Genomic DNA, 18,391 nt, shown 5'->3' with positions numbered 1-18,391 from the left:
CCCACCCCCACCCCCCTCAACTTTTAATGAATCGTCGTCGACGTTGATTGCTTTGCTTTTTTTTTTAGCTTTTACGAGGAGAATCAATTCAAACAATCGATCCCTCCGCCCATCATTTACTCGCAGGCTGCCGTTTCCGACGAACCTACTACGCCTTGCACGTCGTACGGTATGCTGCTGCTGCTGCTGCCGCCTCCTCTTCCTCCTCCTCAATGTGTGCCTCTCGAAACTGCTGCTCCTGTGAAAAAAATATTGTCCGCGATCTCTCTCTCGGATGTCGCGTGATTTGCCGGCTGGGGTGGGGTGGGGTTGGGGGGTGGCTTGCCCACGTAAAAGTCGCCTGTGCGGCGTGTGGCCGTCTCTCGCCCCCTATGCGCTGCTGCCGGAAATTCTTACCGCCTCGTTGCAGCGCGGGCGGGCGGGCTGGCTGGCTGGCTGGCACTGCCCCATTGGCACGGCACCGCGAGGCGCTGCGCTGGCTATGGAGATGTTGAGTTACCTCGCCTGGTCTACAGGAGGTCGTGGGTTCCATCCCGACCCTGACGATGTGGAGTCTGCTTCTCTCTCTCATCATCATCACGGTGGATAGGAGATGTTGAGTCACCTCGCGCGGTACGCAGGAGGTCGTGGGTTCCATCCCGACCCTGACGATGTGGAGTCTGCGTCTCTCTCATCATCATCACGGTGGCTATGAGATGTTGAGTTACCTCGCCTGGTACACAGGAGGTCGTAGGTTCAATCCCGACCCTGACGATGTGGAGTCTGCGTCTCTCTCATCATCATCACGGTGGCTATGAGATGTTGACTTACCTGGCCCGGTATACAGGAGGTCGTGGGTTCCATCCCGACCCTGACGATGCCTGCTGCTGCTGTATTTGTGGAGTCTGCTTCTCTCTCATCATCATCATCACGGTGGCTATGAGATGTTGACTTACCTCACCCGGTACGCAGGAGGTCGTGGGTTCAATCCCGACCCTGTAGATGTGGAGTCTGCTTCTCTCTTATCATCACGGTGGCTAGGAGATGTTGACTTACCTCGCCTGGTATACAGGAGGTTCGTGGGTTCAATCCCGACCCTGTAGATGTGGAGTCTGCGTCTCTCTCTCATCATCATCACGGTGGCTAGGAGATGTTGACTTACCTCGCTCGGTACACAGGAGGTCGTGGGTTCCATCCCGACCCTGACGATGTGGAGTCTGCTTCTCTCTCATCATCACGGTGGCTAGGAGATGATGACTACCTCGCCTGGTATGCAGGAGGTCGTGGGTTCAATCCCGACCCTGACTATGCCTGCTGCTGTATTTGTGGAGTCTGCTTCTCTCTCATCATCATCACGGTGGCTAGGAGATGTTAACTACCTCGCCTGGTCTACAGGAGGTCGTGGGTTCAATCCCGACCCTGTATATGTGGAGTCTGCTTCTCTATCATCATCATCACGGTGGCTATGAGATGTTGACTACCTCGCTCGGTACGCAGGAGGTCGTGGGTTCCATCCCGACCCTGACGATGCCTACTGCTGCTGCTGTATTTGTGGAGTCTGCGTCTCTCTCATCATCATCACGTTGGCAAGGAGATGTTGATTACCTCGCCTGGTACACAGGAGGTCGTGGGTTCCATCCCGACTCTGACGATGCCTGCTGCTGTATATGTGGAGTCTGCGTCTCTATCATCATCATCACGGTGGCTAGGAGATGTTGACAACCTCGCCTGGTATGCAGGAGGTCGTGGGTTCAATCCCGACCCTGACGATGCCTGCTGCTGCTGTAATTGTGGAGTCTGCTTCTCTCTCATCATCATCATCATCACGGTGGCTAGGAGATGTTGACTACCTCGCCCGGTATGCAGGAGGTCGTGGGTTCAATCCCGACCCTGACGATGCCTGCTGCTGCTGTATATATGGAGTCTGCGTCTCTCATCATCATCACGGTGGCTAGATGTTAACTACCTCGCCTGGTGTGCATGAGGTTGTAGGATGAACGTTGAGATTTCTAAGGGGCACGGGGTGTCCAATAGGGTCTATATTGGTCTGTAATAAGGTGGTAGGGCACTGATAAGGAATTGACAGGTATCACACACAAACACGATTAGGTAATCAAACAAACTAGATTTTTTTTGGGGTCTATTTGTGTTTCCTTCCTTGTGATGGGACTTTGTAGGATGAATGTTGAGATTTATAAGGGCACGGGGTGACCAATCAGGTCTGAATGGATCTGTAATAGGATAGGCATTGATTTGGGGTTTACAGATATGCACCGTATAATTGACACTACTATACACTGCTGTATATTTGGGAGTCTGCGGTGTCTCTCTCTCTCTCCAGGTACCCCCCCCCCCGTTTTTTTTCGCCCCCCTCCACGTTTAGGAATCAACGTCACGCGTCTTGAGTTAAATTTTGATTTAAAGCTTTCGTGACTGCAGTAATTCATATTCTTAGCTCATTCGGTAAAGTCACGTTGAAAGGAAACAATAAAATATATATAAAACAATAAAAATTATCACGACGTTTCGACCGTTTGTGTTATGGTCGAAACGTCGTGAGAATTTTTATTGTTTTATATATATTTTATTATTTTAATGTTTCCCTTCAACGTGACTTTACCGAAAGAGCTAAGAATATGCGTCTAGAGTTCTTGGCTGCTGCTATAGATGTCCACATCACGACGATGCACGCGCGACTACACTGTGTGAGACATCGTTTGGGGTGGCCAGGGTCACTTGAAGCATTTGGTGGGACCCCGGGGATCCCATCACTGCCCCGGGGTGGGAAAAACCGCGTAGCGACACGAGTCTTTTGTTGCCTTACCGACAACAAAGCTAGTGGTCAATCGACTGGCCTCGTCGAGAGCTACTCGGGGCACTAAGTTTCGTAAAAAGTTGAAAAATTACATGAACACGTTAAATTCACTGCCGCGGCGGGGGGGGGGGGGGCGGCGGGCTCGCCTTGGCAAAGAAGCCGAGGATCATCATCATCATTAGACCTCCTTTGCCAGTACCAAAATATAATAATAGGGTGGTTTTTCCCCTTTTGTCTGGCAACAAAACTGTGAAACCTTTTTACGAGGATTCATGTTTTACTGCATTAAGCACAATACCTGCAGTCAAAATGCAAACAAAAAACACACTATTATATTGTGGCATTGTCCTTGAAACTGATTGGCCCACACCAAGGGACGGCTTTCTTTTGAGCCTCGACCCAATTGGTGCTAGACCAGATGATGCCAAAAGGCATCAAACAGCTCAAAGACAATGCCACTATCAAAGTAATGATGGCTCGGGGTGAGCATCTACACCATTTAGACCTCCTTTGCCAGTACCAAAATATAATAATAGGGTGGTTTTTCCCCTTTTTTCTGGCAAAAAAACCGTGAAACCTTTTTACAAGGATTCATGTTTACTGCATTAACCTACAATACCTGCAGTCAAAATGCAAATGTGGACCAATCAGTTTCAAGGACAATGCATCAAATATTATCATAGTGTGTTTTTTGTTTGCATTTTGACTGCAGGTATTGTAGGTTAATGCAGTAAACATGAATCCTTGTAAAAAAGGTTTCAGTTTTCTTGGCAGAAAAAAGGGGAAAAACCCCTATTATTATATTTTGGTACTGGCAAAGGAGGTCTAATGATGTAGATGCTCACCACGAGCCCTCATTACTTTGATAGTGGCATTGTCTTTGAGCTGTGTGATGCCTTTTGGCGTCATCTGGTCGTGCACCAATTGGGTCGAGGCTCAAAAGAAAGCCGTCCCTTGGTGTGGACCAATCAGTTTCAAGGACAATGCATCAAATATTATCATAGTGTGTGTTTTTTGTTTGCATTTTGACTGCAGGTATTGTAGGTTAATGCAGTAAAACATGAATCCTCGTTAAAAAGGTTTCGGTTTTGTTGCCACAAAAAAGGGGAAAAACCACCCTATTATTACAAGCCGAGGATCGACGGCTGACCAGAGGGCATCGTCGTCGTCGCCGCGCGCGACCGCGGCAGACGCCCCCCCGGGGCTCGCGATTGGCCGGCGGGGTGGCGCCTCGTCGTGTCGATCGCCGCCCGCCGCCGCTGCTGCTGCTGGCGCTTGTTGGCGCGAGTCTGGGCGGGCGGGCGGGTGGCGCGTCGCTGTCGGGATCGCGAGTGGGGCGGACTGAAAAATAATAATAATTATTGATCCGATTTTTTGCGGGACCGCCGGGGTCCCGCCAAATGATTCGCTCATCAAATAAGTAATATATATAAAACATTTTTTTTTTTTAAACGCGCTTTCATGAAATGCACCGTCCTCGTAATGTCAGGACTTGGCGACTCCAGGAAGTCGCCCCCAAAGCTCGCCACAACGTGAGGGGACCGTGGTGATTTACAGCCAACGTCAGTTAGTTGAGCTTGGACAATGAGACCCGGGTCGAAACATATAACACGTAAAAAAATGTTTAAAAAAATACATGTATTTTTTCGTTTTTACGATAGAATACAGTAATTGTCGTCAGTATGACGTAAGTATACTAAGTTTGCAGTCGATACCACTTTGGGAAGTGGGTTCAAATTGAGTTGCAGGATTTGAGGATACAACAGACAGAGCTAGTTAAATGAAAGCGTTTAAACAGAGCTACACAGCTCAGCGGGGGCCTTACCTGGTAAAATAAAAAAAAGTAATTGCACTCTAACCTGTCCTTTTCAATTAATTTGGGTCTTCCGGTAAAGTCACGTAGATAGGTTAAAAAAAAGAATAAAATCAACAACAAAAATCTACGACGTTTTAGATCGCCAAAGCAAGCGACCGCCATCAGGCGTTGCGATCGAAACTACGTAGTTTAGTTTATTGTATTATTTTTTTGAACCTATCTGCGTGAAATTTTGATTGAAAGCTTTCGTGACTGCAGGGATTCATATTCTTGGTTCTTTCGGTAAAGTCCACCACGTTGGAAGGGAGAACAATAAGATGATAAAAAATATAAAACGATACGATTCTCGCGACGTTTCGACTGTAACACAAGCAATCATCATCAGGTGCGAAAACCACACCCGTAGAAGGGAAACAATAAAATAATAAAAATATAAAACAATAAAATTATCACGACGTTTCGACGGCAACACAAGCAATCATCATCAGGTGCGAAAAACCACACCCGTAGAAGGGAAACAATAAAATAATAAAAATATAAAACAATAAAATTCTCACGACGTTTCGACTGCAACACAAGCAATCATCATCAGGTGTGAAAACCACACCCATAGAAGGGAAACAATAAAATAATAAAAATATAAAACAATTAAATTCTCACGACGTTTCGACTGCAACACAAGCAATCATCATCAGGTGTGAAAACCACACCCGTAGAAGGGAAACAATAAAATAATGAAAATATAAAACAATTAAATTATCACGACGTTTCGACTGCAACACAAGCAATCATCATCAGGTGCGAAACCCACATACGTAGAAGGGAAACAATAAAATAATAAAAATATAAAACAATAAAATTCTCACGACGTTTCGACTGCAACATAAGCAATCATCATCAGGTGTGAAAACCACACCCGTAGAAGGGAAACAATAAAATAATAAAAATATAAAACAATAAAATTCTCACGACGTTTCGACTGCAACACAAGCAATCATCGTTAGGTGTGAAAACCACACCCGTAGAAGGGAAACAATAAAATAATAAAAATATAAAACAATAAAATTCTCACGACATTTCGACTGCAACACAAGCAATCATCATCAGGTGTGAAAACCACACCCGTAGAAGGGAAACAATAAAATAATGAAAATATAAAACAATTAAATTCTCACGACGTTTCGACTGCAACACAAGCAATCATCATCAGGGGTGAAAACCACACCCGTAGAAGGGAAACAATAAAATAATGAAAATATAAAACAATTAAATTCTCACGACGTTTCGACTGCAACACAAGCAATCATCATCAGGTGTGAAAACCACACCCGTAGAAGGGAAACAATAAAATAATAAAAATATAAAACAATTAAATTCTCACGACGTTTCGACTGCAACACAAGCAATCATCATCAGGTGTGAAAACCACACCCGTTGAAGGGAAACAATAAAATAATAAAATATAAAACAATAAAATTCTCGCGACGTTTCGACTGCAACACAAGCAATCATCATCAGGTGTGAAAACCACAGCAAGACAATTTGATGATGATTGCTTAGTGTTGCAGTCGAAACGTCGTGAGAATTTTACTGTTTTATATTTTTATTATTTTATTGTTTCCCCTTCTACGTGACTTTACCGAAAGATCAAAAAAATATGAATTGCTGCAGTCACGAAAGCTTTAAATCAAGATTCTGTCCTTTTCAAGTCTGTAGTGCCTGTCTTGTGTACCCTGTCTAATCTGTAGCATCTTGCACATGATGTGAACTATAATGTACTGTATCCTGCACTATATAATGTGATTTGTACTGTGGTTTAATATACAGACTGTACTATCTAGTCCATAATAGAAGTTTTTTTTTGGGTTACATCGCGTAAATATAAATGTGTCGTTCAACCCGCCACCACCCGACACAGCCAATTGGGTAAGGTTTGTCGCGTAAACAGAACGTGGCCAATTCGTTACCGGTACAGCACTTACCGGTGTGTTGAAGATTAAATCCACAACGTTTCGCCATTAACTACAACCAGCATCATCAGGCAACAGCCAGAATTGTGGAGAAATCCTCCTGTTTCGTTCTTAAATAGAGGGATAGATGCAATGGCGGAGCCAGGATCTCCAAAATCTTGAATAAACACATGATCCAGGTCCGTTTCAACACATTACATAAAATCCGTGATCTGGTTCCGTCTGTAAAATATGTGATTCTGGATATACAGTACCCTGGTGTCTACAAACCAAGTTGCCTCTGTGGTAGTATTTTTTCGCCATATAGCATTGTGATATATAACGACTTATTGTTGGTAGCTTAGCTGATTGGAGAATATAGAGTTTATTGATAACATTAAGGTAATTTATATTTTAGTTTTTTATTGGTTCACTATATAGTACTGTGAATAGCTCAGATGTGTAGGCCTTGACTTCAACATAGTCATTTCTGTGACCAGTCACTAGCTAATCACTCAGTTATTTCAATGCTAAATTCGCCTAGTTATTTCAATGCTAAATTCTCCTGTTTGATTTGTACTAAGTGCCTCGGTGAATGTCTATGCTCTGACTTTAACGTAGCTATTTCTGTGACCAGTTACAAGCTAATCACTCAGCTATTTCAATGCTAAATTCTATGCTAATTCCTTTGTCAAGGGGTGCCTCTGCGGATGTGTATGCTTTAACTTAGCTATTTCAATGCTAAATTCTATGCTAATTCCTTTATCAAGGGGTGCCTCTGCGGATGTGTATGCTTTAACTTTTAACATAGCTATTTCTGTGACCAGTCACAAGCTAATCACTCAGCCATTTCAATGCTAAATTATATGCTAATTCCTTTGTCAAGGTGCTTTGTTTCCTCTCACACAGCTTAAAGGTCGTGATCTGAACGTGGCTCTTTCACTCCAGCGCTGTCCTACCAGACAGTCTCGTCCCTTCACCTGATGAAGGCCGCTTGTGTTGTGGCCGAAACGTCGTGAGAATATTATTGTGTTATTTTATTTTATCAATTTATTATTTTATTCTCATTCTACGTGACTTTACCGAAAGAACCAAGGAAGGTCTGTGGTAGTAGTTACATCGGAGAAACCAAACGCCATGTCTCGGACCGCATTCGTGAACACAAAGCAGACCTTAAACACGGTAGGACCAACACCTCGGCCGTGGCAGATCATTGTTCTAATTCAGTAGGCTAACATGCCATTGACTTTTCCAAGACAGAGGTTCTTTGTAAGCCATCTGGCTTCCATGAGAGATTCGTTCATGAGGCTATCCACATATACAAGCACAGAGACAATTTCAACCGAGAAGATGGATTCTGGCTTAGCGATCATTGGAAGGATTTGATAAACCATTTCAGGTCTTAATTGATTGTTCACGCTTACGGTGGCTTTCAGACAGCATACATTAATTTTTCGTCTCCCCCCTCCTCTTTTCAGAACATAGATGGACTAGTCCTTCTAAATAAACTGCTAAATCGCTGCGCGTGGCGCTGATGTTTTTTTAAATAAATAAATACACCTTTAAAAATAAATTAATGCAAACCGACACACCTGATGACGACCGTTTGTGTTATGGTCGAAACGTCGTGAGAATTTTTTTATTGTTTATATATATTTTATTATTTTGTTGTTTCCCTTCAACGTGACTTTACCGAAAGAGCTAAGAATATGAATTACTGCAGTCACGAAAGCCTTAAATCAAAATTTATAGAGGAGTTGTTAGTAAGTGTAGGACTTGTCCCTTGCTTTTTATCCGACACGTGTGCGGCGATGGCGCAGCCATCGGTCGGGGGTCGAATTCGAACCGCGTTGTGCGATTGGCATCGCGCTCCGCTGAAAGTGAGCAGCAACAACTCAATGCGTCCTGTATCCACAGCAGATTTGTTGAGTTGTGTCTTAAACCCAAATGAATCCATCTCCAGGCCTCTCTCTCCCCCCACCCCATGTCCCCTGGCCCCCCCACCCCGTAGTGATGATGGAGAACTGCCGAAACGGGGTAGACGTCAGGGTCAGGCCTGGCTCCGCATTTTGTCTGACTTCTACAGCCGAGTACAAGTCTGACTCCAGACTCAGGCCTGAAGCCAGTGACTCCGGGTCAGAGACAGGCTTCAGGCCTGAGTCTGGATTCAAATCTGGGCTTGGATCTGGGATTTTACCCAGGTCTGAGTCCAGGACTGAGGGCGAGTCCGCGTTGAAGCCCAAGTCTCGCTCGGCCTCTGCCTTGGCATCTGGCTCTCGGTCCGAGCCCGCCTCCGACTCTGCTTCCGCCTCCGGGATCGAGCGTGGCTCCATCTCGACGGGGTTCCGGGAGCCGGCGCCGCTGTCCGCGGCTCAGTGCCAGTGCCCCGTGTGCCTCGACGTGCTGGTGCTGCCCGTGAAGATGCCCTGCGGGCACACGCTGTGCCAGTCCTGCTTCACGCAGAGCATGGACAAGGTGACTGGCGCCCGCCACGTCGGCTACGCATGCGCTCCATCTCACTCACCGTCTATCCCGTGTGTGGACTAACCTCCATCTGTTCCATCTCACTCACCGTCTACCCCATGTGTGGACTAATCTCCATCTGCTCCATGTCACTCACCTACCCCGTGGGTGGACTAATCTCCATCTGTTCCATCTCACTCACCATCTACCCCGTGGGTGGACTAACCTCCATCTCACTCACCATCTACCCCGTGGGTGGACTAATCTCCATCTGCTCCATCTCACTTACCATCTACCCCGTGGGTGGACTAACCTCCATCTCACTCACCATCTACCCCGTGGGTGGACTAACCTCCATCTGTTCCATCTCACTCACCGTCTACCCCGTGGGTGGACTAACCTCCATCTCACTTACCATCTACCCCGTGGGTGGACTAATCTCCATCTGCTCCATCTCACTTACCATCTACCCCGTGGGTGGACTAACCTCCATCTCACTCACCGTCTACCCCGTGGGTGGACTAATCTCCATCTGTTCCATCTCACTCACCGTCTACCCCGTGGGTGGACTAACCTCCATCTCACTCACCATCTACCCCGTGGGTGGACTAATCTCCATCTGCTCCATGTCACTCACCATCTACCCCGTGTGTGGACTAATCTCCATCTGTTCCATCTCACTCACCTTCTACCCTGTGTGTGGACTAATCTCCATCTGTTCCATCTCACTCCCTTCTTCCCCATGTGTGGACTAATCTCCATCTGTTCCATCTTACTCCCTTCTACCCTGTGTGTGGACTAACATCCATCTGTTCCATCTCACTCACCTTCTACCTCGTGTGTGGACTAATCTCCATCTGTTCCATCTCACTCCCTTCTACCCCGTCGGTGGACTAATCTCCATCTGTTCCATCTCAACTCCCTTCTACCCCGTGTGTGGACTAATCTCCATCTGTTCCATCTCACTCACCTTCTACCCCGTGTGTGGACTAATCTCCATCTGTTCCATCTCACTCCCTTCTTCCCCATGTGTGGACTAATCTCCATCTGTTCCATCTTACTCCCTTCTACCCTGTGTGTGGACTAACATCCATCTGTTCCATCTCACTCACCTTCTACCTCGTGTGTGGACTAATCTCCATCTGTTCCATCTCACTCCCTTCTACCCCGTCGGTGGACTAATCTCCATCTGTTCCATCTCAACTCCCTTCTACCCCGTGGGTGGACTAATCTCCATCTGTTCCATCTCACTCCCTTCTACCCCGTCGGTGGACTAATCTCCATCTGTTCCATCTCAACTCCCTTCTACCCCGTGGGTGGACTAATCTCCATCTCTTCCATCTCACTCCCTTCTACCCTGTGCGTGGACTAATCTCCATCTGTTCCATCTCACTCCCTTCTACCCCGTGGGTGGACTAATCTCCATCTGTTCCATCTCACTCCCTTCTACCCCGTCGGTGGACTAATCTCCATCTGTTCCATCCCACTCCCTTCTACCTGTGGGTGGACTAATCTCCATCTGTTCCATCTTACTCCCTTCTACCTCGTGTGTGGACTAATTTCCATCTGTTCCATCCCACTCCCTTCTACCTGTGGGTGGACTAATCTCCATCTGTTCCATCTTACTCCCTTCTACCTCGTGTGTGGACTAATCTCCATCTGTTCCATGTCACTCCCTTCTACCACGTGTGTGGACTAATCTCCATCTGTTCCATCTCACTCCCTTCTACCCCGTGTGTGGACTAACCTCCATCTGTTCCATCTCACTCCCTTCTTCCCCGTGGGTGGACTAATCTCCATCTGTTCCATCTCACTCCCTTCTACCCCGTGTGTGGACTAATCTCCATCTGTTCCATCTCACTCCCTTCTTCCCCATGTGTGGACTAATCTCCATCTGTTCCATCTTACTCCCTTCTACCCTGTGTGTGGACTAACATCCATCTGTTCCATCTCACTCACCTTCTACCTCGTGTGTGGACTAATCTCCATCTGTTCCATCTCACTCCCTTCTACCCTGTCGGTGGACTAATCTCCATCTGTTCCATCTCAACTCCCTTCTACCCCGTGGGTGGACTAATCTCCATCTGTTCCATCTCACTCCCTTCTACCCCGTCGGTGGACTAATCTCCATCTGTTCCATCTCAACTCCCTTCTACCCCGTGGGTGGACTAATCTCCATCTCTTCCATCTCACTCCCTTCTACCCTGTGCGTGGACTAATCTCCATCTGTTCCATCTCACTCCCTTCTACCCCGTGGGTGGACTAATCTCCATCTGTTCCATCTCACTCCCTTCTACCCCGTCGGTGGACTAATCTCCATCTGTTCCATCTCACTCCCTTCTACCCCGTCGGTGGACTAATCTCCATCTGTTCCATCTCACTCCCTTCTACCACGTGGGTGGACTAACCTCCATCTGTTCCATCTCACTCACCTTCTACCTCGTGTGTGGACTAACCTCCATCTGTTCCATCTCACTCACCTTCTACCACGTGTGTGGACTAACCTCCATCTGTTCCATCTCACTCCCTTCTACCCTGTGCGTGGACTAATCTCTATCTGTTCTATCTCACTCCCATCTACCCCGTGGGTGGACTAATCTCCATCTGTTCCATCTCACTCCCTTCTACCACGTGTGTGGACTAATCTCCATCTGTTCCATCTCACTCACCATCTACCACGTGGGTGGACTAATCTCCATCTGTTCCATCTCACTCACTTCTTCCACGTGGGTGGACTAATCTCCATCTGTTCCTTCTCACTCCCTTCTACCACGTGGGTGGACTAACCTCCATCTGTTCCATCTCACTCACCTTCTACCTCGTGTGTGGACTAACCTCCATCTGTTCCATCTCACTCACCTACCACGTGTGTGGACTAACCTCCATCTGTTCCATCTCACTCCCTTCTACCCTGTGCGTGGACTAATCTCCATCTGTTCCATCTCACTCCCATCTACCCCGTGGGTGGACTAATCTCCATCTGTTCCATCTCACTCCCTTCTACCACGTGTGTGGACTAATCTCCATCTGTTCCATCTCTCTCCCTTCTACCCCGTGGGTGGACTAATCTCCATCTGTTCCATCTCACTCCCTTCTACCCTGTGCGTGGACTAATCTCCATCTGTTCCATCTCACTCACTTCTACCACGTGTGTGGACTAATCTCCATCTGTTCCATCTCACTCCCTTCTACCACGTGTGTGGACTAATCTCCATCTGTTCCATCTCTCTCCCTTCTACCCCGTGGGTGGACTAATCTCCATCTGTTCCATCTCACTCCCTTCTACCCCGTGTGTGGACTAATCTCCATCTCTTCCATCTCACTCACCTTCTACCCCGTGTGTGGACTAACCTCCATCTGTTCCATCTCACTCACCTTCTACCACGTGTGTGGACTAACCTCCATCTGTTCCATCTCACTCCCATCTACCCCGTGGGTGGACTAATCTCCATCTGTTCCATCTCACTCCCTTCTACCACGTGTGTGGACTAATCTCCATCTGTTCCATCTCTCTCCCTTCTACCCCGTGGGTGGACTAATCTCCATCTGTTCCATCTCACTCCCTTCTACCCTGTGCGTGGACTAATCTCCATCTGTTCCATCTCACTCCCTTCTACCCCGTGTGTGGACTAATCTCCATCTGTTCCATCTCACTCACTTCTACCCCGTGTGTGGACTAACCTCCATCTGTTCCATCTCACTCACCTTCTACCACGTGTGTGGACTAACCTCCATCCGTTCCATCTCACTCACCATCTACCCCGTGTGTGCACTAACCTCCATCTGTTCCATCTCACTCACCTTCTACCACGTGTGTGGACTAATCTCCATCTGCTCCATCTCACTCCCTTCTAACCGTGGCTGAGTGTCGATGAGGCGCCGTACCCCCCTGGCTCTGCCAGCAGAGGGCAGTGCGGCAAAAAACGAGACAGCCACCGAAGGGGGTTGGGCGGATCGCCCGCCGATGGGTCGCGAGCCTCCCTCCTGCCCCGTGGGGGCGGGCGCCGATGAGGAGCCGAAGAGGGCGGTTCCGGCGGGGCGCGCGGACCGACCCCGCACGGTTTTCTTCCGGCGCCCGTTGACGATGCTCTGCCGCCGGTGCCGCGCGTCTCAGGTGCATCTGTCGTGCCCGCTGTGCCGGCGCCGCGTGGCCACGTGGCACCGCACGATGGCGCGCCGGGGCTCGCTGGTGGACGCCGGCCTCTGGGACAGCGTGCGGCGCTCCTTCCCCGAGCGCTGCCGGCGCCGCCTGCGCGAGGAGGGGACGCGCGGCGGCGGCGCCCGGCGCGGCGACGGTGACGGCGACGACGACGACGACGGTGACGGAGGAGGAGAGCGCGAGCCTGTGGGTGGCGGACGAGGAGGTGAAGATGGCTGTGAAGGTGAGGTGACTGTCGCGGTGGCGGTGGTGGTGGTGGTGGTGATGGGGGAGATTGTGATGATGGTGGTAGACATGATGATGGCGGCGACGGTGGTGATGATGATGGTGATGTTGATGATGGTGGTGGTGGACATGATGATGGTGGCGGTGGTGATGGTGATGTTGATGATGGTGGTGGTGGGGGAGATTGTGACGATGGTTGTGGACATGATAGCGGTGGTGGTGATGTTGGTGATGATGGTGGTGGGGAGATTTTGATGATGGTTGTGGACATGGTGATGGCGACGGTGGTGGTGATGATGATGGTGATGTTGATGATGGTGGTGGTGGACATGATGATGGCGGCGGTGGTGATGATGGTGATGTTGATGATGATGGTGGTGGTGGTGGGTGAAATTGTGACGATGGTGGTAGACATGATGATGGTGGCGGTGGTGATGATGATGGTGATGTTGATGATGATGATGGTGGGGGAGATTGTGACGATGGTTGTGGACATGATGGCGGTGGTGGTGATGATGATGGTGATGATGGTGGTGGGGAGATTGTGATGATGGTTGTGGACATGATGATGGCGACGGTGGTGATGATGGTGATGTTGGTGACGGTGGTGGTGGGGGAGATTGTGACGATGGTGGTCTTTGATGATGGTGGTGGAGGTAGTAGTGGTGGTGATAGCGGTGGTGGCGAATGTGGTGGAGGTGGTGATAATGGTGACGATGGTGATGATGGTGGCGATGATGACAGTGGTGGAGGTAGTAGTGGTGGTGATAGCAGTGGTGGTGAATGTGGTGGAGGTGGTGATGATGGTGACGATGATGGTGGCGATGATGACGGTGGTGGAGGTAGTAGTGGTGGTGATAGCGGTGGTGGCGAATGTGGTGGAGGTGGTGATGATAGTGACGATGACAATGATGGTGGCGATAATGACGGTGGTGGAGGTAGTAGTGGTGGTGATAGCGGTGGTGGCGAATGTGGTGGAGGTGGTGATGATGGTAACGATGATGGTGGCGATAATGACGGTGGTGGAGGTAGTAGTGGTGGTGATAGCAGTGGTGGTGAATGTGGTCGAGGTGGTGATGATGGTGACGATGATGGTGGCGATGATGACGGTGGTGGCTGTATGTGCAGTTAAACCTTGTATTGCGAGCATAATTCGTTCCGGAAACGTGTTTGTAATCCAAAGCGCTCGTATATCAGTTGTCATCACGTGACGCTCGGCAGTACAAAGCGTGTACACGTACTATACTACTCGTATTGCAAGACCCTCGCTCGTTTATCAAATTAATATTTATTTGAAAATGTTGCTTACCTTGCAAAACACTCGCAGAGCGAGTTACTCGCAATCCACAAGGTTTTCCTTTTTGCGTCCAGAGTGTCCGTGCTCGCGCGCCACTGCTAATGCAGCAGCAGCAGCGGCGGCGGCATCGTCAAATAATTTGTGTCGCGTGCGTGACACATGGTCTTGTAGCCCATTCCAGCCTTGTGAAGGTCTACAATCTTGTCCCTGACATCCTTGGAGAGCTCTTTGGTCTTGGCCATGGTGGAGAATTTGGGATCTGATTGATTGATTGATTGCTTCTGTGGACAGGTGTCTTTTACACAGGTGACAAGCTGCGATTAGGAGCACTCCCTTTAAGAGTGTGCTCCTAATCGCAGCTCGTTACCTGTATAAAAGACGCCTGGGAGCCAGAAATCTTTCCGGTTGAGAGGGGGTCAAATTCCTATTTCCCTCATTAAAATGCAAATCATTTTATAACATTTTTGACGTGCGTTTTTCTGGATTTTTGTTGTTGTTATTCTGTCTCTCACCGTTCAAATTAATAAACCTACCATTAGAATTATAGACTGATGATTTCTTTGTCAGTGGGCAAACGCACAAAATCAGCGGGGGATCAAATACGTTTTTCCCTCGCTGTGCGTTGAACTTCTTCCGCGCACCGTACGTAGCCAGCCGTGCCAATCGGAGGTGCGATTGGCGCGACGTTCATCATGCTGCTCCGCCCTTAATGGGCGCTCGCTGACGTCTCATTCGCCGCGCGTGCAGTCTGGTCTCCGTTGTCAGGTCACCGACAGTCGCTGTGTGAACCGGGGGAGTTGGGCCGGGAGTTCAGATCCATGTGGCATAAGGTACGGGGAAGCGTCCGTGACCTACCTCTCATTCGCTCGCAACCCACTCGTTTAACTCCAGGTAAGCCTCACGGAGTCTAAAGACCGTTTGCCTGCGGGCTCCTGCCACGGTGGTGGAATGTTAACTACCTCGCCTGGTAGACGGGTCGTCATCGTCGTCATCGGTGGTTCGATCGCGACCTTGACGATGCCCGGGGCTCTATGATTTGGAAGTTTCCACGTTCTCCTCGTGGGGCGCGTGGATTTTCCTTCGGGCCCTCCGGTTTTTCCCTCCGCAATTTTTGAGAATGGCCACGCGTTCGCAGCATTTGCGCGGCGAATTCGGCGGCTCGCGATGCGAGGCGCCTCGTTGGGCCGTCGTGCGCGATAGCCAGGGTAGCTACGTGGCTCAGCAAAGGGGCCTTTGCCTGGTGAAATAAAAAATAGTTACTCTTTGGTTCTATTGGGTAAAGTCACGTAGGTGAAAATAAAATTAACAAAAAATCACGACGTTTCGGCCACAACACAAGCGGCCTTCATCAGGTGAAGGGACGAGACTGTCTGGAGGACAGCGCTGGAGTGGAAGAAGCCACGTTTGGCTTCTTCCACTCCAGCCACGCTTGGCTTCTTCCACTCCAGTGCTGTCCTCCAGACAGTCTCGTCCCTTCACCTGATGAAGGCCGCTTGTGTTGTGGCCGAAACGTCGTGATTTTTTGTTATTTTATTTTCACCTACGTGACTTTACCCAATAGAACCAAAGAGTATGGATCCTAGCAGTCACGAAAGCTTTAAATCTAAAAAAAAAATAGTTCATTTTTATAATAACAAAAAACTACCACGTTTTTTTTTCCTCCTTCTTCTTCTTCTTCAGCCTGATGACGACTGCTTGCGTTGCGATCGAAACGTCGTAGTTTTTGTTATTTTTGTTATTTTCTTTGAGCCTATCTACGCAACTTTACCCTAAAGACCCCAAAGAATGCGAATTCCTGCAGTCACGAAAGCTTTCAGTCGAATTAACTTTTTTAGTTTTTTAGTCTCGCAATCGCGGGGGTGGGTGGGGGGGGGGATTGGTGGTGGTGGAGGAGCGGTTCTTTTGCCGTGCGTGCGAACCCGGCCGAGCAATCGGCATGAGGCTCCGGCGGTGGCCCGTCACGAGCTCCGTGTGCCGGCCTTCGCGGGTGCTGCTGCTGCCCGGCAACGGCACTCGGCCTAGCAGCAGGCTGCTAAGAGGTTAGACCCGGGGTGGGGGGGGTTGGTGGAAATCTTCGTCTCTGTGTGCGTGCGTGTGCGTGCGTGTGTGTGCGTGTGTGTGTGTGTGTCCCCGTCTCCACCCCTCCTCCGTGGGTAGTTTGAGTCCGAGCGCCGTGCTCGCCAGGCGGAAGAGCAGCGAGCGTCCGAGATGTTCATCAGGGAGCTGCTCACCGTGGAGGAGGCGCAGAGGCGCCCGCCGCCGGTGGGGGCAGACGCTCGGCTACGGCTTCACCTGCTGCTCACCTACTCAAACCTGCAACTCACCTGCACTCGCCTACACTCACCTACAGCTCCACTAAACTCGCCTAGACTCACCTACAGCTCCACTAAACTCGCCTAGACTCACCTACAGCTCCACTAAACTCGCCTACACTCACCTACAGCTCCACTAAACTCACCTACAGCTCCACTAAACTCACCTACACTCACCTACAGCTCCACTAAACTCACCTACACTCACCTACAGCTCCACTAAACTCGCCTAGACTCACCTACAGCTCCACTAAACTCGCCTAGACTCACCTACAGCTCCACTAAACTCACCTAGACTCACCTACAGCTCCACTAAACTCGCCTAGACTTACCTACAGCTCCACTAAACTCACCTACAGCTCCACTAAACTCACCTAGACTCACCTACAGCTCCACTAAACTCACCTACACTCACCTACAGCTCCACTAAACTCGCCTAGACTCACCTACAGCTCCACCTAGACTCACCTACAGCTCCACTAAACTCGCCTAGACTCACCTACAGCTCCACTAAACTCACCTAGACTCACCTACAGCTCCACTAAACTCACCTACAGCTCCACTAAACTCACCTAGACTCACCTACAGCTCCACTAAACTCACCTAGACTCACCTACAGCTCCACTAAACTCACCTACAGCTCCACTAAACTCGCCTAGACTCACCTACAGCTCCACTAAACTCACCTAGACTCACCTACAGCTCCACTAAACTCACCTAGACTTACCTACAGCTCCACTAAACTCACCTACAGCTCCACTAAACTCACCTAGACTCACCTACAGCTCCACTAAACTCACCTAGACTCACCTACAGCTCCACTAAACTCACCTACAGCTCCACTAAACTCACCTAGACTCACCTACAGCTCCACTAAACTCACCTAGACTCACCTACAGCTCCACTAAACTCACCTACAGCTCGACTAAACTCACCTACACTCACCTACAGCTCCACTAAACTCACCTACAGCTCCACTAAACTCACCTGCACTAACCTCCAACTCATCTACTCTCACGTGCCGCTTACCTACACCCATCTGCAGCGCGGCTATACCTATTTACACTCAACTACAGCTCAACTAAAGTCACCTCCACTCACCTACAGCTCCACTAAACTCACCTACACTCACCTACAGCTCCACTAAACTCACCTACAGCTCCACTAAACTCACCTACACTCACCTACACTCACCTACAGCTCCACTAAACTCACCTACACTCACCTACAGCTCCACTAAACTCACCTACAGCTCCACTAAACTCACCTACAGCTCCACTAAACTCACCTACACTCACCTACAGGTCAACTAAACTCACCTACAGCTCAATTAAACTCACCTACACTCACCTACAGCTCACTCCCACTCACCCAGG

At 49.0% G+C, this 18,391-nt stretch overlaps 1 protein-coding gene across 3 annotated transcripts in view; it reads left to right on the top strand.

The window, feature by feature from the left end:
• Nucleotides 1-18,391, top strand: part of LOC116956752 (uncharacterized) — a 35,683-nt gene that overhangs the window by 2,812 nt on the left and 14,480 nt on the right. Inside the window, exons 1-6 of one of the 3 annotated variants that reach the window (XM_076054722.1) lie at nt 6-169; nt 8,571-8,655; nt 8,713-9,034; nt 13,137-13,404; nt 15,451-15,533; nt 16,861-16,965. In XM_076054722.1, coding sequence (XP_075910837.1) covers nt 8,573-8,655; nt 8,713-9,034; nt 13,137-13,404; nt 15,451-15,533; nt 16,861-16,965 — 861 coding nt within the window. In that variant the 5' untranslated portion in view covers nt 6-169; nt 8,571-8,572. Of the gene's footprint in view, nt 1-5; nt 170-8,570; nt 9,035-13,136; nt 13,405-15,450; nt 15,534-16,860; nt 16,966-18,391 lie in introns of those variants that run through there. The other 2 variants (XM_076054720.1, XM_076054721.1) reach the window with 2 other exon arrangements.

Source organism: Petromyzon marinus, chromosome 67 (genome assembly GCF_048934315.1).
Source record: "Petromyzon marinus isolate PM22_M1 ecotype Great Lakes invasive population chromosome 67, UKy_Petmar_22M1.pri1.0, whole genome shotgun sequence".
Lineage (NCBI taxonomy): Eukaryota > Metazoa > Chordata > Hyperoartia > Petromyzontiformes > Petromyzontidae > Petromyzon > Petromyzon marinus.
Note: the sequence above shows the minus strand (reverse complement) of the source record. Positions and strands in the feature narration are given on the sequence as shown.